This window comes from Oncorhynchus keta, chromosome 23, assembly GCF_023373465.1.
Source record: "Oncorhynchus keta strain PuntledgeMale-10-30-2019 chromosome 23, Oket_V2, whole genome shotgun sequence".
NCBI classification, from domain to species: Eukaryota; Metazoa; Chordata; class Actinopteri; order Salmoniformes; family Salmonidae; genus Oncorhynchus; species Oncorhynchus keta.
In genome coordinates this window covers 16,715,505-16,736,433 of record NC_068443.1, presented here as the reverse complement: position 1 = coordinate 16,736,433, position 20,929 = coordinate 16,715,505, and the positions used below count along the sequence as shown (strand labels likewise).

The following is a 20,929-nucleotide window of genomic DNA, read 5'->3' as shown; positions in this document are numbered from 1 at the left end:
TGGACCATGATAGTTTGTTGGTGATGTGGACACCAAGTACCTTGAAACTCTCGAGCCGCTCCACTATAGCCCGTCGATTATGGGGGCCTGTTCGGCCCCTCCTTTGCCTGTAGTCCACAATCAGCTCCTTTCTCTTGCTCACATTGAGAGACAGGTTGTTGTCCTGGCACCAGGTCTCTGACCTCCTCCCAATAAAGACTGTCTCGTTGTTGTCGGTGATCAGGCCTACCACTGTTGTGTCGTCAGCAAACTTAATGATAGTGTTGAAGTCGTGCTTGGCCACGCAGTCGTGGGTGATCAGGGAGTACAGGAGGGGACTAAGCACGCACCACTGAGGGGCCCCATCTGCCAGGATCAGCCTGGCAGATGTGTTGTTGCCTACCCTTACCCCCTGGGGAGGCCTGTCAGGAAGTCTAGGATACAGTTGCAGAGGGAGGTGTTTAGTCCCAGGGTCCTTAGATTAGCTTTGAGGGCACTATGGTGTTGAACGCTGAGCTGTAGTCAATGAAAATAATTCTCACATAGGCGTTCCTTTTGTCCAGGTGAGAAAGGGCAGTGTGGAGTGTGATTGAGACTCTGTCATCTGTGGATCTGTTGGTGCCGTATGCGACTTGGAGTGGGTCTAGGGTTTCTGGCGTGATCGTGTTGATGTGAGCCATGACCAGCCATTCAAAGCACTACAGACGTGAGTGCTTCATGGGCGGTAATAATTTAGGCAGGTTACCTTCGCTTTCTTGGGCACAGGGACGATGGTCTGTTTAAAACATGTAGGTATTACAGACGCTGCCAGGGAGAGGTTGAAAATATCAGTTTAGACACTTGCCAGTTGGTCCACGCATACTTTGAGTACAGGTCCAGGTAATCCGTCTGGCACCACAGTTTTGTGAATGTTGACTTGTTTATGGGGTCTTGCTCACATTGGCTACGGAGAGCGTGATCACACAGTCGTCCAGAACAGCTGGTGCTCTCATGCATGCTTCAGTGTTGCTTGCCTCAAAGCGAGCATAAAAGGCATGTAGCTCATCTGGTAGGCTTGCGTCACTGGGCAGCTCGTGGCTGGGTTTTCCTTTGTAGTCCGTAATAGTTCTCAAGCCCTACCACATCTGACAAGCGTCAAAGCCATTCAATCTCAGTCCTGTTCTGACGCTTGGCCTGTTTGACGGTTCACCTGACGGCATAGCAGGATTTCTTGTAAGCGTCCGGAAGCGGCAGCTCTAGCCTTTAGCTCAGTGCGGATGTTGCCTGTAATCCATGGCTTCTGGTTGGGAAATGTACGTATAATCAATGTGCGGACAACGTCGTCAATGCACTTCTTGATGAAGCCGGTGACTGAGGTGGTATACTCCTCAATGCCATTGGATGAATCCCGGAACATATTCCAGCCTGCGCTAAAAAAACAGTCCTGTAGCGTAGCACCCGCGTCATCTTACAACTTCCATATTGAGCGAGTCACTGGTACTTCATGATTTAGTTTTTGTAAGCAGGAATCTGGAGGATAGAATTATGGTCAGATTTGCCTTAATTAATGGAGGGCGAGGGAAATCTTTGTATGCATCTCTGTGTTTGGAGTAAAGGTGGTCTAGAGTTTTTCTTCCTCTGGTTGCATATGTGATATGCTGGTAAAACGGATTTAAATTTGCCTGCATTAAAGTCCCCGGCCACTAGGAGCACCACTTCTGGATGAGCATTTTCTTATCTGCTTATGGCCTTATACAGTTTGTTGAGTGCGGTCTTAGCGCCAGCATCGGTTGTGGTGGTAAATAGACAGCTACGAATAATATAATATAATATAAACTCTCTTGGTAGATAGTGTGGTCTACAGCTTATCATGAGGTATTCTACCGGGGGGGAAGCAATACCTCAAGACGTCTTTAATATTAGACATCGCGCACCAGCAGTTATTGACCAACATAAACATACACTCCCGCCCCCATCGTCTTACCAGACGTAGCTGCTCTGTCCTGCCGAAACACAGAGAAGGCAGCCAGCTCCATATTATCCGCATCGTCGTTCAGCCAAGTATCAGTGAAACATAAGATATTACAGTTTTTAATGTCCCATTGGTAGGATAGTCAATGGTAGATCGTCCAGTTGGTTTCCCAATGATTGCACGTTGGCCAATAAATTTAGAGGGTAGTGGTGGTTTACCTACTCGTCTGCAAATTCTTACAAGGCCCGCCCTCCTCCCCCTTTTCTCTGTCTTTTCTTCACGCTGATGATGCGGATTTGGTCCTTGTCTCGACAAAGCAGTATATCCTCCGCGTCCAACTCATTAAAGAAAAAGTATTCGTCCAGTTTGAGGAGAGTAACCGCTGTACTGATGTCCAGAAGCTCTTTTCGGTCATAAGAGATGGCAGCAACAACATTATGTACAAAATGAGTTTACAGCAATGTGGGGAAAAAAACATAGCAGTTGGTTAGGAGCCTGTAAAACGGCAGCCCTCCCCTCCGGCACCATTATTGAATTGTACATTGTACACATTGCCCAGAGAAGTTCAGAGAAGCACAGTACCTTCCTGGTCGAAGACCTTCACTTTAATCATATCTATCTGCTTATCACTGAAACAGTGAGCAGCTGTAAGGACAAATCTAGGCGTAACAAGGGAACCCATGCAAGAGCTATGCTCATTTCCGACCTGAATGGAAGAAGGAGAAATAGATCAATACTGTAGCATGCCTACACAGTAGCCGTATAGTAGTTCCTCTTTCATGTAAAATGTTTCTCTAAGATCTATTTGTTGTTAATTGACTCACCAAGACAGAGATTGTGACTACCCAAGGGTATTCTTGCCGTTTGGATGTAGTGGAATCATCACCATCACGGTCCCAGGATAGACCACACAGGTCTACACTGTTACTCTCATCTATAGAGAAGCAGAGAGAGAAAAAAAACACCTATGATCCTGTACACCAAGGTGCACTAATTAAATCTGTACACACTACATATACACCCATGCAATCCTACACTGACCTATAATCATCTTGAACAAGGATGTCAGTTTGGTGTCATCTCTTAGTTTGTAGAAATGCTTTTCTGAACTCTTCTTCGAAACCAACTTGTTGATTTCCTCCTCGTTCATTTCTGACCCCACACCGAAAACATAAATATCTGAAAGAAAAGTGACAGACAGCTTATTATATCTACGACACGTGTCCTTCACCTCTTATTTCCTGTGTGTTGATCTTTTTCTTTAAATTCTCCTTGAGTTTAAGTATTCACATTGGTTGAGTTCCTGCCCGACTACATTGCACCCAGCAAACAGGGGATGTCCTAAGGACATTTGGCCATATTCCCATGAGGTCCGTGGGGCGACGCACAATTGGCCAAGCGTCATTCGTGTTAGGGAGGGTTTGGCCGGTAGGGATATCCTTGTCTCATCGCGCACCAGCAACTTCTGTGGCGGGCCGGGCGCAGTGCACGCTAACCAAGGTCGCCAGGTACACAGTGTTTCCTCCGACACATTGGTGCGGCTAGCTTCCGGGTTGGATGCGCGCTGTGTTAAGAAGCAGTGCGGTTTGGTTGGCTTGTGTTTCGGAGGACGCATGGCTTTCGACCTTCGTCTCTCCCGAGCCCGTACGGGAGTTGTAGCGATGAGACAAGATAGTAATTACTAACAATTGGATACCACGAAATTGGGGAGAAAGGGGTAAAAATTAAATTAAATAAAAAAAGTTTAAAACAATGAATGTTACAATAATAATTAGCTAACATAATGTGCCATTGGAACAAAGGAGTGATGGTTGCTGATAATGGGCATTTGTTCGCCTAAGTACATATTCCATAAAAAACTATGGTTTCCAGCTACAATAGTCATTTAGTCTTTTGGTGTTTTTCAGAGTCAGTAGAAAGGCCTCTTTGGTGTACTAAGTTTTCATAACTGTGACTTTAATTGCCTACCGTGCAGAGGGGTCAAATACTTATTTCCCTCATTAAAATGTGAATCAATTCATAACATTTTTGACATGCGTTGTTCTGGATTTTGTTGTTGTTATTCTGTTTATCACTGTTCAAATAAACATACAATTAAAATGATACACTGGTCATGTCTTTGTCAGTGGGCAAACGTACAAAATCAGCAGGGGATCAAATACTTTTTTCCCTCACTGTAAATGAAATTGACTAAGGCCCTTCTCCCCCTATTGCTCAGTTTGGCCAGATCTAGGAAGTATCTTGGTGGTTCCAAACGTCTTCCATTTAAGAATGACTGAGGCCACTGTGTTCTTGGTAACATTTTTCGGTACCCTTCCGCAGATCTGTGCCTCGACACAGTCCTGTCTCGGAGCTGTACGGACAATTCCTTCGAACTCATGGCTTGGTTTTTGCTCTGACATGCACTGTCAACTAACTGTGGTACCTTATCAGTGGTGTAAAGTACTTAACCTCTCTGCGCACGGAACCCGCTAGCGGGCTGAAATTCCACAACATACGGTGATTGCTACATAAATAGTCATATCAAACATGAATGAAAATACAAGTGTCTCACATGTAACAAAAACCTAGAATCTTGCTAATCCAACTGCGTTGTCAGATTTTTAAAAGGATTTACTGCGAAAGAATACGATGCGATTATCTGAGCATAGAGCCCCATAAAAAACAACAATTTCAACCAGCACAGGCGTAACATATTCACAAACTGCATTCACATAAATTGTTTACCTTCGACGGTCTTTGTTTGCAATTCCAATGCTCATTGTTACACAATGAATGATCTTTTGTTTGATAAAATCAGTTTTTATAGCCAAACATGAAACATTTTGTGAACCGCTTGTGTTGTGAATTCCGTCTCATTCCATTTTCGACGACAGATTCCAGGTAAATAACCCATACATAATGGGACTTTTCCAGTCATGTTTGGTTTCACTGCAATCAACTGGTTTGTTTGTAACACAATCAAACATGATGGGCCATTTCCCGGGATGTATTGACTGAAAGAAACCGATTTGAAGACAAGTCACGACATCATTGTGCACCAATGATTTGACCACTGTTTCGTTGATTGACTGTCTTTTAACCCAATGACCACTGATCGTCTTGAAATATACCTGGGTAGATAGCCAATGAGCTGAGGTAAACGGCAATAGGTCATGTTTATGTGTTGCAAGACCAACCCATGTAGTAAGCTCCAGCGTAAAGAGAGTCATTTGCTATTGAAGTTTCATACCGGAAGGAGAAACACATATTACGCACTGCATTGTTTGGTAAACGCGCAGACTCAGCTGTTTATATATCAATCAGTATGGCGACTAAGTCAGGGAAAGCTAAATCGAAGTCTAGATATTACACACAATTTTAGAATAAATTGATTGGGAAAGTGAGACAGAGATTGTTGTAGAACGATTAATTTAGCGATTGTGGAGGATTATTTTTTGAACGGGAGAGGACATCGTTTTGGACTGGGAAGTTCTTATTATGCTAATGCCCTTGTTTGGAATTAATAATATAAAATATTACTTGTGATTTTTTTTTAAATTTTAGAAGCAATATATAAACATGTAATGTCATGAAATGTGAGATGCGTGTGTCTGCCGCCCCACCCCAACCCACATGAAATAGCCTATTTGAGGCTGTTGAGGGGAGGGCAGGCCCACAACAATGACCAAAGTGAAATGGAGACAGTAGATACAGCTGGTCTGTTGTAATATAATAAAGACAGTAGATCTAGCTGGTCTGTCATAATATAATAGAGACAGTAGATCTAGCTGAAATGTCATAATATAAAAGAGACAGTAGATCTAGCAGGTCATAATAATATATTCAACCTTATGTTCCCTGTACTCTCTCTATATATATGTTTATTATACCTGTTGTTATACCTATTATACCAGGGCTCATATGTGAAACTATTCTAACTGAAGATTTTCTTTCACAGTGACTCCGAATGGCAGACCCCAGGGCCAAGGTTTCCATCCCCCACTGAAGCTGGTTCATCCAGCTCCTGCCACAAGTGGTGTTCATCTGCCCAAATGTATTTCTGCAGGCATGAATGTGCCTCAGGGCCAAAAGGGCACAGCATGGAGGCGTCGCTGTGTTCTTTGCAAAATTAAGTCCCCCATCACCTGCGCCACATGCATGGTGACCCTCTGCTTTACAGCACAAAGAGACTGCAATGGCACCTGGCATCAGCAGCACAATATTATGTAGAACTTTGGCAAAGTGGGTGGGGTTATATCCCATCGGTCTCATCGGATGGGGCCACAGTGTCTCCTGACCCCTCCTGCCTCCAGTATTTATGCTGCAGTAGTTTATGTGTCAGGGGGGTTAGGGTCAGTTTGTTATATCTGGAGTACTTCTTCCGTCTTATCCAGTGTCCTGTGTGAATTTAAGAATGCTCTCTCTAATTCTCTCTTTCTATCTCTTGGAGGACCTGAGCCCTAGGACCATGCGTCAGGACTACCTGGCATGATGACTCCTTGCTGTCCCCAGTCCACCTGGCCTTGCTGCTGTTCCAGTTTCAACTGTTCTGGCTGCGGCTATGGAACCCTAAATTGTTCATTTTTACTCTTGAGGTGCTGTCCTGTTGCATCCTCTACAATTACTGTGATCTCCACCTGGCACAGCCAGAAGAGGACTGGCCACTCATAGCCTGGTTCCTCTCTAGGTTTCTTCCTAGGTTTTTGCTTTCGAGGGAGTTTTTCCTAGCCACCGTGCTTCTACACCTGCATTGCTTGCTGTTTGGGGTTTTAGGCTGGGGCTATATAAATTGATTTGATTTGATAGAGGACTGAGGGTCTTCCAAATATTGAAAGTGTGTAAATAGTTAGCCATGTTATTTTGTAAATGTATATATATATATATATTTTCATATATTTTTGAATCAATCATTTTTTTTACCCATTTTTTCCCTTTTTTTGGGGGGGGGGGGTGTGTTAGAATACCATTTTGGTATTTTGTATATAGTTATTTGTTTCAAAATGTATACCTTCACCAGTTTGGCCACTTGGGTACATTTGGGCTACTTGTATGGGACACCTGGGTGACTTCATGATAAATGTCATGTAGCACACTCATTTTGGAAGTTATCATTCTGACACTTTGCACAAGTACTGTTGCCCTCTTATATTATTCACTGAAATTGTCGCCATCATCCTATCTGAATGTTTGTTTTATCTTGTTCATTTTAAAGATGATGATACAAAAATAAAAACATATGTTTTTTTTCATTGTTTTATCTAAACCAGATCTATTGTGTTATATTCTCCTACATATTCAATTCACATTTACACAAACTTTAGAGTGTTTTCTTTCAAATGGTACCAAGAATATGCATATCCTTGGTTCTGTGCCTGAGCTACAGGCTGTTAGATTTGGGTATGTCTTCAGGCGGAAATTGCACAAAGTAGGGGGGTAGCTGTAAGAGGTTTTAAGTAAAATACTTTAAAGTACTACTTAAGTAGTTTTTTGGGGGGTATCTGTATTTTACTTTACTATTTATATTTCTGACAACTTTCACATTTACTCCACTACATTACAAAATAAAATTATGTACTTTTTACTCCATACATCTTCCCTGACACACAAAAGTACACATTACATTTTGAATGCTTAGGTGAACAGGAAAATGGTCTCTTAAAGAGAAAATCCATGGTCAACCCTACTGCCTCTGATCTAGCAGACACACTAAACACAAATGTTTTGTTTGTAAATCATGTCTGAGTGTTGGTGTGCCCCTGATTATCTGTAAATGTAAAAAAAAAAAAAAGAAAACGTGCTGTCTGGTTTGCTTAATTTAAGTTATTTGAAATTATTTAGATACTTAAGTATATTTTAGCAATTACATTTACTTTTGATACTTCAGCATATATATTTGTTTTAATACTTAACTTTTACTCAAGTAGTATTTTACTGGGTGACTTTCACTTATACTTGAGTCATTTTCTATTAAGGTATCTTTACTTTTACTCAAGTATGACAATTGGGTTGTTTTTCCACCACTGGACCTCTCTTCCGGTGCCGAGAGAGATGGCCGCCTCGCTTCGCGTTCCTAGGAAACTATGCAGTTTTTTTTTAAACTGTGTTATTTCTTACATTGGTACCCCAGGTCATCTTAGGTTTCATTACATACAGGAAGAACTACTGAATATAAGAGCAACGTCAACTCACCATCAGTACGACCAAGAATATGACTTTCGCGAAGCGGATCCTGTGTTCTGCCTTTCACCCAGGAATGGATCCCAGCTGGGGATTTTAACAAGGCTAATCTGAAAACAAGACTCCCTAAATTGTATCAGCATATCGATTGCGCAACCAGGGCTGGTAAAACCTTGGATCATTTCTATTCTAACTTCCCCGAAGCATATAAGGCCCTCCCCCGCCCTTGTTTCGGAAAAGCTGACCACGACTCAATTTTGAATGTTTCGTATTGCGTCAAACAACAACATTGACGAATACGCTGATTCGGTGAGCGAGTTCATTAGAACGTGCGTTGAAGATGTCATTCCCATAGTACCCTCCAAACTCGTCATCAAGCTCGAGACCCTGGGTCTCAATCCCGCCCTGTGCAACTGGGTACTGGACTTCCTGATGGGCCGCCCCCTGGTGGTGAGGGTAGGTAACAACATCTCCACCTCGCTAATGCTCAACACTGGGGCCCCACAAAGGTGCGTTCTGAGCCCTCTCCTGTACTCCCTGTTCACCCACGACTGCGTGGCCACGCACGCCTCCAACTCAATCATCAAGTTTGCGGACGACACAACAGTGGTAGGCTTGATTACCAACAACGACGAGACGGCCTACAGGGAGGAGCTGAGGGTCCTTGGAGTGTGGTGTCATTAAAATAAGAACACACTCAACGTCAACAAAACTAAGGAGATGATTGTGGACTTCAGGAAACAGCAGAGGGAACACCCCCCTATCCACATCGATGGGACAGTAGTGGAGAGGGTAATAAGTTTTAAGTTCCTCGGCGTACACATCACAGACAAACTGAATTGGTCCACCCACACTGACAGCATCGTGAAGAAGGCGCAGCAGCGCCTCTTCAACCTCAGGAGGCTGAAGAAATTCGGCTTGTCACCAAAAGCACTCACAAACTTCTACAGATGCACAATCGAGAGCATCCTGTCGGGCTGTATCACCGCCTGGTATGGCAACTGCTCCGCCCACAACCGCAAGGCTCTCCAGAGGGTAGTGAGGTCTGCACAACGCATCACCAGGGGCAAACTACCTGCCCTCCAGGACACCTACACCACCCGATGTCACAGGAAGGCCATAAAGATCATCAAGGACAACAACCACACGAGCCACTGCCTGTTCACCCCGCTATCATCCAGAAGGTGAGGTCAGTACAGGTGCATCAAAGCTGGGACCGAGAGACTGAAAAACAGCTTCTATTTCAAGGCCATCAAACTGTTAAACAACCACCGCTAACATTGAGTGGCTGCTGCCAACACACTGACTCAACTCCAGCCACTTTAATAATGGGAATTGATGTAAAATATATCACTAGCCACTTTAAACAATGCTACTTAATATAATGTTTACATACCCTACATTATTCATCTCATATGTATACGTATATACTGTACTCTATATCATCTACTGCATCTTTATGTAATACATGTATCACTAGCCACTTTAAACTATGCCACTTTGTTTACATACTCTACATTACTCATCTCATATGTATATACTGTACTCGATACCATCTACTGCATCTTGCCTATCTATGCCGCTCTGTACCATCACCCATTCATATATCTTTATGTACATATTCTTTATTCTTTATCCCTTTACACTTGTGTGTATAAGGTAGCAGTTTTGGAATTGTAGTTAGGTTATTACTGCATTGTCGGAACTAGAAGCACACGCATTTCGCTACACTCGCATTAACATCTACTAACCATGTGTATGTGACAAATACATTTGATTTGATTTGATTTATAGACAGGTGTGTGCCTTTCCAAATAATGTCTAATCAATTGAATATAACACAGGTTGACACCAGTCAATGATGATCAATGGAAACAGGATGCACCTGAGCTTAATTTTGAGTCTCATAGCAAAGGGTCTGAATACTTATGTAAAGGTATTTATTTTTATTTTTTAAATACATTTTCAAAAAAATCTAAAAACCTGTTTTCGCTTTGTCATTATGGGGTATTGTAGACTGCTGAAAAAAATAATTTAATTTAAGAATAAGGCTGTAACAAAATATGGAAAAAATCAAGGTGTCTGAATACTTTCCGAAGGCACTGTACTTCCATTCAACTGGTACCAGGGGAATTTAAGACAAACCTTGTGAAGCGTGTGGGTGTCTTAGAGCAAAACAACCGACACGTTCGTGAGAGTCTCAACTTTGCTCACGTTACAATATAGACAGAAGTTAGCAAATCGGCTGTACCGACTTCAGACGAGTAGCTTGTGGTGGTCGTAGGCGAACACGGAGAACATCATCGTGTTCGTGAGAGAGGGGTCACGATACAGATTTTGTGAGAACACCGATTTTTGGGATGACTCATAGTCTGACAAACACCCTCTTTCTCTGTCACCTTTCACAGGAGACGCGGAAGTGTGACATAGGTGGATGCGGTGGATTGAGACGCATGCAATGCAGATAACTATCTTAAACTGACAGATTTTTATGGGGATTTTTTTATTGTGCTAATTAGATTTCTGCGGGGGTGCGGACATCGACCTTAAAGCACGGTGAAGTTAGTCATTTCACTTTGGATGATGTATAAATACACCCAGTCACTACAAAGACAAAATGTGTCCTTCCTAATTCAGTTGCTGGAGAGGCAGGAAATTGCTTAGGGATTTCACCATGGGAGTTAGAGAGTTTAATGGCTGTGATAGGAGAAAATTGAGGATGGATTAACAACATTGTAGTTACTGCACAACTCTAATCTAACAGAGTGAAAAGGAAGCCTGTGCAGGTTAAAAAATATTCCAAAACATGCATCCTGTTTGCAACAAGGCATTAAAGTAATAGTGCAAATAATGTGGCAAAGCAATTAACTTTCTGTCCTGAAAGCAAAGTGTTATGTTTAGGGAAAATCCAATACAACACATTACTGAGTACCACTCTCCATATTTTCAAGCATAGTGGTGGCTGCATCATGTGATGGGTATGCTTGCAATCATTAAGGACTGAGGTGTTTTTCAGGATTAAAAATATATATATGGCGCTAAACGCTGGAAAAATTCTAGAGGAAAATCGGGTTCCGTCCGCTTTCCAGCAGACACTGGGAGATGAATTCAGCTTTCTGCAGGCCAATAGCCTAAAGCCCAAGCCCACATCTACACTGGAGTTGCTTACCAAGAAGACAGTGAATGTTTGAGTTAGTTTTGGTCGAGTTACAGTTTTGACTTAAATCTGCTTGAAAATCTATGGCAAGACCTGAAAATAGTTGTCTAGCAATGAACAACAACCAATTTGACAGAGCTTGAAGAATTTTGAAAAGAATAATGGGTTAATTTTGCACAATCCAGGTGTGGAAAGATTGACCCAGAAAGTCTCACAGCTGTAATTGCTGCCAAAGGTGATTCTAATATGTATTGAGTCAGGGTGTTGTATACTTATCTAATCAAGATACACTCTTATTATTTTTCATGACAAGAGTATTTTGTGTAGATTGTTGACCAAAAAATGACATTTCAATCCATAGATAATCCAACTTTGTAACAACAACAAAATGTGGAAAAAGTCAAGCGGTGTGAATACTTTCTGAAGGCACCGTAACAATGGTTTTGCTTGTTTGGCTTTGCTTGTTTGAAAGACAAAATCGTTCGATCAAGAACTGGGTCAAGTGGGCGGGCCTACATAAGGTGAATAGAGCACATTTATAACAAGAGTGTTCAGCAGTTAATCTTACCCAGATATTTCTGCCAGTCTTTGCCATGTATTCCTTCCATCAGGTTCCTAATCCTGATAACAGTGGGCTCTGCACTTCCCCCCATGTTAGTCTTTCCTGCAGGAATGGCGAGGATTAAATACATTAAATCTACCTTGAATTGTATTATACATTCACACATGCAGTACCAGTCAAAAATGTGGACACACCTACTCATTCAAGGGTTTTTCTTTATTTTTACCCTTTTCTACATTGTAAATTAATAGTGAAGACATCAAAACTATAAAACACATATGGAATTATGCAGAAATCATAAAGTGTTATATCAAAATATATTTTATATTTGAGATTCTTCAAAGCAGCCACCCTTTGCCTTGATAGCAGATTTGCACACTCTTGGCATTCTCTCAACCAGCTTCACCTGGAATGCTTTTCCAACAGTCTTGAAGGAGTTCCCACATATGCTGAGCACTTGTTGGTTTATTTTCCTACACTCTGCGGTCCAACTCATCCCAAACAATCTCAATTGGGTTGAGGTTGGGTGATTGGAGGCCAAGTCATCTAATAAAGCACTCTATCACTCTCCTTCTTGGTCAAATACCCCTTACAGCAATTACACCTGGAGGTGTGTTGGGTCATTGTTGAAAAAACAAATGATAAGAAGTCTCTTCTTAATGGTGTCCTTTAGTAGTGGTTTCTTTGCAGCAATTCGAGCATGGAGGCCTGATTCACACAGTATCCTCTGAACAGTTGATGTTACTTAAACTCTGTGAAGTATTTTTTTGGGCTGCAATTTCTGAGGCTGGAAACCCTAATGAACTTATCCTCCGCAGCAGAGGTAACTCTGGGTCTTCTATTCCTGTGGCGATCCTCATGAGAGCCAGTTTCATCATAGCGTTTGACGGTTTTTGCGACTGCACTTGAAGAAACTTTCAAAGTTCTTGAAATGTTCCGTATTGATTGACCATGTCTTAAAGTAATGATGGACTCTTGTTTCTCTTGCTTATTTGAGCTGTTCTTGCCATAATATGGACTTGGTATTTTACCAAATAGGGCTATCTTCTGTATACCACCCTTACCTTGTCACAACACAACTGATTGGCTCAAACACATTAACAAGGAAGTAACTTCCACAAATTAACTTTTAACAAGGCACACCTGTTAATAAAAATGCATTCCAGTGGCTACATCATGAAGCTGGTTGAAAGAAGGCCAAGAGTGGGCAAAGCTGTCATTAAGGCAAAGGGTGGCTACTTTGAAGAATCTGAAATATAAAATATATTTTGATTTGGTTAACACTTGTTTGGTTACTACATGATTCCATATGTGTTATTTCATAGTTTTGATGTCCTCACTATAATTCTACGATGTAGAAAATAATAAAAAATAAAAAGTCTTGAATGAGTAGGTGTGTCCAAATTTTTGACTGGTACAGTGCGCACGCGCACACACACACACACACACACACACACACACACACACACACACACACACACACACACACACACACACACACACACACACACACACATTTGTTTTACTTTCCTTGTGGGGGCCAATCAATTGAGCCCCATTCAAAATCCTATTTTCCTTAACCCTAAACCTAACCCCAAACAATTAACTTACCCTAAGTGTAACCCTAAACCTAACCCCAAACAACTAACCCTAAGTGTAACCCTAAACCTAACCCCAAACAACTTACCATAAGTGTAACCCTGAACCTAAACAACTTGCTCTAGCCTTGTGGTTAGAGCATTGGACTAGTAACCGAAAGGTTGCAAGTTCAAATCCCGAGCTGACAAGGTACAAAATCTGTCGTTCTGCCCCTGAATAGGCAGTTAACCCACTGTTCCTAGGCCGTCATTGAAAATAAGAATTTGTTCTTAACTGACTTGCCTAGTAAAATAAAGGGAAAATTAAAAATAAAAAAATAAATAAAAAACCTAACCCCAAACAACTAACCCTAAACCTAACCCCAAACAACTAACCCTAAACCTAACCCCAAACAACTTACCCTAAGTGTAACCCTAAACCTAACCCCAAACAACTTACCCTAAGTGTAACCCTAAACCTAACCCCAAACAACTAACCCCAAACAACTAACCCTAAACCTAACCCCAAACAACTAACCCTAAACCTAACCCCAAACAACTAACCCTAAACCTAACCCTAAACCTAACCCCAAACAACTTACCCTAAGTGTAACCCTAAACCTAACCCCAAACAACTAACCCTAAACCTAACCCCAAACAACTTACCCTAAGTGTAACCCTAAACCTAACCCCAAACAACTAACCCTAAACCTAACCCCAAACAACTAACCCTAAACCTAACCCCAAACAACTTACCCTAAGTGTAACCCTAAACCTAACCCCAAACAACTTACCCTAAGTGTAACCATAAACCTAACCCCAAACAACTTACCCTAAGTGTAACCCTAAACCTAACCCCAAATAACTAACAACTTACCCTAAGTGTAACCCTAAACCTAACCCCAAACAACTAACAACTTACCCTAAGTGTAACCCTAAACCTAACACCTAACCCCAAACAACTAACAACTTACCCTAAGTGTAACCCTAAACCTAATCCCAAACAACTAACAACTTACCCTAAGTGTAACCCTAAACCTAACCCCAAACAACTAACAACTTACCCTAAGTGTAACCCTAAACCTAACCCCAAACAACTAACAACTTACCCTAAGTGTAACCCTAAACCTAACACCTAAGCCTGAAATACCATTTTTTCTTGTGGGGACCGGGAAATGTCCCCACTAACTGTGAGGACTTATGTTCCCCACAAGGATAGTAAAACCAAATACACACACACAACAACATTACCATCTGTAAACATAATAATGGCCTGCTGTGTATCTTCAAGCTCATTTCGTTCCTTAAAGACAGCCATCTTTGTAAGGATTTTTTTAAATACTCTTGAGAGGTTACTTCCAGTACCATTTAATTTACCTGTTGAAGGAGGAAATCTTAATCTGAGAACTATGCATTGCCACTAACATGTTTGCCAGTCAGACACAAAAGAGAAAAAACAATAATACATCATTTATTTACATACTGTAGATTGTGATGGTCAAATAATAAAAACCGTGTTCTTACCATGGGTGACATTATTTAAATTCTGTAAAACCATGTCTGAGTGTGAGGAAGGAGAGAAGATATCAACAATCTCATTGACCTCAGAAGCAAAGGTCAGAATTCCGTACCTCGGGGTGACTTCAAAAAAAGATATCTGCCCAGTCAAAAATGTAGAGGAGGAAGTGTGAGAGAGAAAAGAAACACAACCAAAGCATAACAAAACAAACTTACCTCAAGTCTGAATAGGGCCCTAAATGTAGTGTAAAGATTGTACAACAGATCTGAGCTGTCCGTTTGTCTTAATACTAGTAATACCGTACCTGGTTGATGAGGGCTTTAACACAGTCTTTGGCCACAGTAAAATTATCTCTGGTTATGCTCCCTGAATTATCCAGAGCAATGTAGATGTGGAGCTTGCCTCCCTGCCTCATCTGGATGGACCTTTGTACTTGCTGCCCATCAGCTGTAAGACAATATTCAATTCACATGGTTCAGATTTAAAAGCAAAACAAATGTAGCACGGGGTGTATAAAACAAAACAAAAAGAGGAACAATATCGTTCACTACATATGGGTCTTGGCAACTCACTATTGTCATCCAGGCCAGATAGTGCCAGACGATTCTCGAGGGATGTAGAGAAGTACTTGGACACCTCCTCTGGGGTGTCGTAGTAGTTTTTACCTGTAAAATGTAAATGTTCAAACTCTACGTATCTAGTTTAGCTGCTTCTAACTGCATATGTGTATTATGTGTTACATGGGTTTATTGACAATGTGAGGGATTATGGTTCCTCACTGTAACAGACAGGCTCAGTTCCTGACCAGTCTCCACCCTCCAGGCATATCCTCTCCTTCGATCCCAGCAGCATCAGTCCTAAAGTACATTCATAGGTCACCCGGTCACCTATATCAAGCATATTTCCATTGCGCTTGGCCCCCGGGGGAACGCCAGGGTCACGGCAATGTCCAGCTTGGGTGTGGGATAAGGTGGAGTAAGATAAGGAAACAACGGACAATGGAATTACCTTTACATACAAAAACTTTACCTTTAGAAAACACATTATTCCAATAGACTAACGCTCTGTGCCATTTGGAACACAGACAACTCTACATGTGACATGCAGATGTCCCCTATGTCTTCCAGTCCTCATGACCTAATCAACCCTTAAAGGCCCGATGCAGCCATTTTTATCTCATTACAAAGACATTTCTCTGTAAGAAATAAGTACCTTACTGTGATTGTTTTCAATTGAAATGGTCAAAATGAAACTAAAATAGCTTCTTAGCAAAGAGCAATTTCTGTCTGGGAGTGGTCTGAGTGGGGAGGGGAAAACTAAAAATGTGTTGTTATTGGCAGAGAGGTTTGGAACTCTCTTTCTTATTGGTCTATTAAGTAATTTACCACATGGTGATGTCACCATGGAAGGCCAAAACTCCATCCCACCAAAACAGGCAGAAATATCAGGTGGTTTTGTCAATGAACAATTACATTACAAGGGCATCATCATCATTTTCACAATTTCACAGTGTTATTCCAACATAATAGTGTGGAAATATACATAAAAGACAGGAAAATGTTTTTGACTGCAGAGGGCCTTTCAGGATCTCTGGGGGTTGGTAAAGGGATTTGTAAGAGGTTGGACCAAAGAGATATTTTCACTTACAGCCATGATCACAGATAGGCGTGTCACCACTCCACTTCCCATTACTTTGGCAGACTCTGGAGGCGGAGCCGGCGAAAGAGTAACCGTCATGGCATTCATAAGTGGTCTGGGCCCCAACAACATACTGCAATAGGACAGGAGACACCTCACCATTTCTCAGCTCACTGGGATCAGGGCATGTCATGACTGTTGGGAGCGAGATAGAGGGAGAATATTAGTGAATATTCGTAATTTAAAAAAATGTAACTAGGAAAGTCAGTTAAAAACAAATTCTGATTTACAATGATGGCCTACCAAAAGGCTCCCTGAAGGGGACGGGGGCTGGGATTAAAAATAAAATAAATAAAAATATAGGACAAAACAGACAATACTACATAAAGAGAGACCTAAGACAACAACAACAACAGCATGGCAGCAACACATGACAACACAGTATGGTAGCAAAACAACATGGCAGCAACAAAAAACAGGGTACAAACATTATTGGGCACAGACAACAGCACAACGGGCAAGAAGGTAGAGACAACAATATATCACGCAAGGCAGCCACAACTGTCAGTAAGAGTGTCCATGATTGAGTCTTTGAATGAAGAGATTGAGATAAAACTGTCCAGTTTGAGTGTTTGTTACAGCTCGTTCCAGTCGCTAGCAGCAACTAACTGAAAAGAGGAGCGACCCAGGGATGTGTGCGCTTTGGGGACCTTTAACAGAACGTGACTGGCAGAAAGGGTGTTGTTTGTGGAGGATGAGGGCTGCAGTAGATATCTCAGATAGGGGGGAGTGAGGCCTAAGAGGGTTTTATAAATAGGCATCAAACAGTGGGTCTTACAGAGATGACCAGTTTACAGAAGAGTATAGAGTGCAGCGATGTGTCCTATAAGGAGCATTGGTGGCAAATCTGACGGCCGAATGGTAAAGAACATCTAGCCGCACGAGCGCACCTTTACCTGCCAATCTATAAATTACGTCTCCGTAATCTAACATGGGCAGGATGGTCATCTGAATCATGGTTAGTTTGGTACCTGGGGTGAAAGAGGAGTGATTACGATAGATGAAACCAAGTCTAAATGTAACTTTAGCCTACAGCTTTGATATGTGCTGAGAGAAGGACAGTGTACCGTCTAGCCATACTCCCAATTACTTGTATGAGGTGACTACCTCAAGCTCTAAACCCTCAGGAGGTAGTAATCACACCTGTGGGGAGAGAGGCAGTCCTCTTACCAAACCACATGACCTTTGTTTTGGAGGTGTTCAGAACAAGGTTAAGGGAAGAGAAAGCTTTGTTGTAGAGCATTTAACACAAAATCCGGGGAGGGGCCAGCTGAGTATAAGACTATCATCTGCATATAAATGGATGAGAGAGCTTCCTACTGCCTGAGCTATGTTGTTGATGTGAGATAGCAGATGTTCTGACTTTATACACTGCACTCTTTGAGAGAGGTAGTTAACAAACCAGGCCAAAGACCCCTCAGAGACACCAATACTCCTTAGCCGGCCCACAAGAATGGAATGGTCTACCGTATCAAAAGCTTTGGCCAAGTCAATAAAAATAGCAGCAGAACATTGCTTAGAACCAAGGGCAATGGTGACATCAATGAGGACCTTTAAGGTTACAGTGACACATCCATAACCTGAGCGGAAACCAGATTGCATACCAGAGAGAATAATATAGACATCAAGAAATTCAGTCAGTTGATAATTGTTTTTAAAACACTTTTGATAAACAGAGCAAAATAGAAATAGGCATATAACAGTTACGATCAGCTTTAGCTATCTCTTTAAATAAAGGACGAACCGTGGCTGCCGTCCAAGCAATGGAAACCTCCCTAGAGAGGAGAGACAGGTTAAAAAAGGTCAGAGATAGGATTGGCGATTATATGCGCAGCAACCGTAAAGAAGGAAGGGTCTAAACCATCTAGTCCAGATGTTTTTTGGGGTCAAGTTTAAGGAGCTCCTTTAGCACCTTGGACTCAGTGATCGCTTGCAGGGAGAAACTTTGTAGTGGGGCAGGGGGAAAAGAGGGAGGAGCATCGGGGCTAGTCACATTAGAAGGGGTGGGAGATGAGGAAATGTTGGATGGGCAAGGAGGCATGGCTAAGTCCAATAGAAATCCTGACTTAATGAAGTGGTGATTACAATGCTCAGCCATGTGCTTCTTGTCAGTAACAACTACATCATCAACTTTATTTGGTACGTAAATGTTATTCCCTCTGTATAGTATGATATATAACGTTACATTAGGGCAGCATTCCCCAAACTTGGTCCTGGGGACCCCAAGGGGTGCACATTTTGGTTTTTGCCCTAAGCACTGCACAGCTGATTAAAACAATGAAAACTTAATGATAGAATGTGCACCCCTTGAGGTCCTCGGGACCGAGTTTGGAAAACCTGGGTTAGGGGAAGGATTAGCTAAATTGTTAGTTGTCCCCAACAAGACTCGAACATGCAATCTTTGGATTGCTAGACAGTCGCAGTACACGCCCAACCATCCTCCATGACCAACCTTCCTACTTTTATTTCGGTCTTAATTAACCATACCATTGTTTCATTTGTAAACCGAGCATAACATACTTATTGGAGGTACAGACATTTGATTTGGAAATGTAAAACGTCTGTCCAGTGAGTCGTCTGATTTTAATGTGTCTTCTGTTGCATAAAAACCAGTCAGTGACCTTTTAGGTTTAAATCAATGTGAGCATGTCTGATTGGACTTTATCATGTTTTGCCTCAGACAGGCTTGGAAGCTACTACACGCTTTCAGAGAGGAGGGAAGGCCATTCCATTTCTTTGTTGCTTTGAATGAAAAGGCAGATTGGGCAAGGGTGGTGGACCTTTTCAGGGGTGGAGGTGCTACGTTGTGTGTTATCTTGAACAGCAGAAAGATCTGAGTACAGAATTAAGTTTTCCAAATTGAACATCAATTCACCATACTCACCCCTGCACTCACTGCCTCGTCGACTGGGGCTTGGGGACCAGCGATTATGGCCCATACATCTGTGCATAAGTTTGGGGTAAGGGTAATAACCATCAGGACAGTGGTACAAAAGTTCACTGCCCACATTTGATCCATTTGAGAGACTGTACTCCCCTCCTCGAATGGACATGCCATCAGTACTGCAGACAGAAACACCAGACGAGACTAGAGAGAGAGAGAGAGAGAGAGAGAGAGACATATGAGGGTGTGTGCTTGAATAATTGGCAGCAGTTTGCAATATAGTTTGAACATAACATTATAGGTACAGCATAAAGACAAGTATCTATGGCTTTGTACAGGTCTGAGGCAAAGCAGGGTTCAGGTAAAAACAACTGTCACTCTTGCCTTTACTAATAGTCATATACACACTATTGCTATACTTTTTTCTATCAAAGTATGATTATATTGCTCAACACCTTAACGAGTAAGACAGCCTAACATAAATACAAACATATACCAAGGACTTACCAGTGCTGACAATGCAGAGAAATAAGGAGTATATCAAAGTCAAAATGTCAGGTCTCATCCCTGTGTCTTAAGAGTTGCAGTAGTTGAGACAAGGTTTAGAGTTGAGCAATTGGGAATGTGCGTTATTTGTGGGCATAAATATAGAGCCTGAGGTTGTATGCTGAGAATTGAAAAGGTAGCAAACACTGTTATATCAATAATATGGTCACTGTTTAACTAGGCCACTGTTAAACATACACACAGCAATAAACTTGACATTGGCTCGGATCCATCACTCATGGATTTGCTTTTACGGTACAAGGAGAGCTCTGAGACAAGGTAATGACCCATAGTTATTTGCCAACATAGTCTCCCAGGTATTCATCAGTGAAGAAGATATTGATTCAAATATTTTCTTCATTTGTGTGTCTATCTTGCTGCCAAGAAAGAGCCAGTGGTTTGCTGAAGGGTGTGTGGATTTCTGTTTGAGCAAGTATGTGGGTAGTCTCTAGCCCACTAGCCAGATCAGTTTGTGCATTAGGCAACTCCTCCACTGTTCAACAAATAACAGTAGTTAGAAGAAATGGCTAAAGGACACAGACAAACCTTACTGGAAGCCAAGTCGTCTATCATATATCCATACTTGTTGTTCCCCATACCTCGGGGCTTAGGCAAAAGCCACTATACAATCATGTGTAACGTAAGTATTTTTTGTGTGAAATTCTATACCGTTTCACTCTAAATAATTGAGTTCCTTCCTAGTTAACTTTATTTATATAGTGCTTTTCAAAAGAAGTAACAGTGCTTCACATCTTAAAACAAAATAAGTAATAAACAAGGACAGGAGAATGAAAAAATATAACTCATTAAAATCATACATTAAAATAATATTTTTAAAAGTGTCTTCAGTTGTTGGATAACAGAGCCTGATGCCTGAACAAATTAAAAACAACCAAT

The 20,929-nt window shown here is 41.7% G+C and overlaps 1 protein-coding gene across 1 annotated transcript in view; it reads right to left on the bottom strand.

Annotated features, from left to right (window-relative positions):
• Positions 1 to 20,161, bottom strand: part of LOC118401882 (complement factor B-like) — a 29,028-nt gene extending 8,867 nt beyond the window's left edge. The window contains exons 1-12 of the mRNA XM_035799544.2: positions 19,994 to 20,161; positions 19,487 to 19,690; positions 16,552 to 16,737; positions 15,684 to 15,857; positions 15,477 to 15,569; positions 15,209 to 15,351; positions 14,910 to 15,042; positions 14,637 to 14,762; positions 11,815 to 11,910; positions 2,972 to 3,109; positions 2,755 to 2,864; positions 2,513 to 2,636 (exon numbers count right to left, since the gene is read on the bottom strand). Coding sequence (XP_035655437.1) covers positions 2,513 to 2,636; positions 2,755 to 2,864; positions 2,972 to 3,109; positions 11,815 to 11,910; positions 14,637 to 14,762; positions 14,910 to 15,042; positions 15,209 to 15,351; positions 15,477 to 15,569; positions 15,684 to 15,857; positions 16,552 to 16,737; positions 19,487 to 19,690; positions 19,994 to 20,051 — 1,585 coding nt within the window. The 5' untranslated portion in view covers positions 20,052 to 20,161. The remainder of the gene's footprint in view (positions 1 to 2,512; positions 2,637 to 2,754; positions 2,865 to 2,971; positions 3,110 to 11,814; positions 11,911 to 14,636; positions 14,763 to 14,909; positions 15,043 to 15,208; positions 15,352 to 15,476; positions 15,570 to 15,683; positions 15,858 to 16,551; positions 16,738 to 19,486; positions 19,691 to 19,993) is intronic.
• Positions 20,162 to 20,929: the final 768 nt, after the last annotated feature.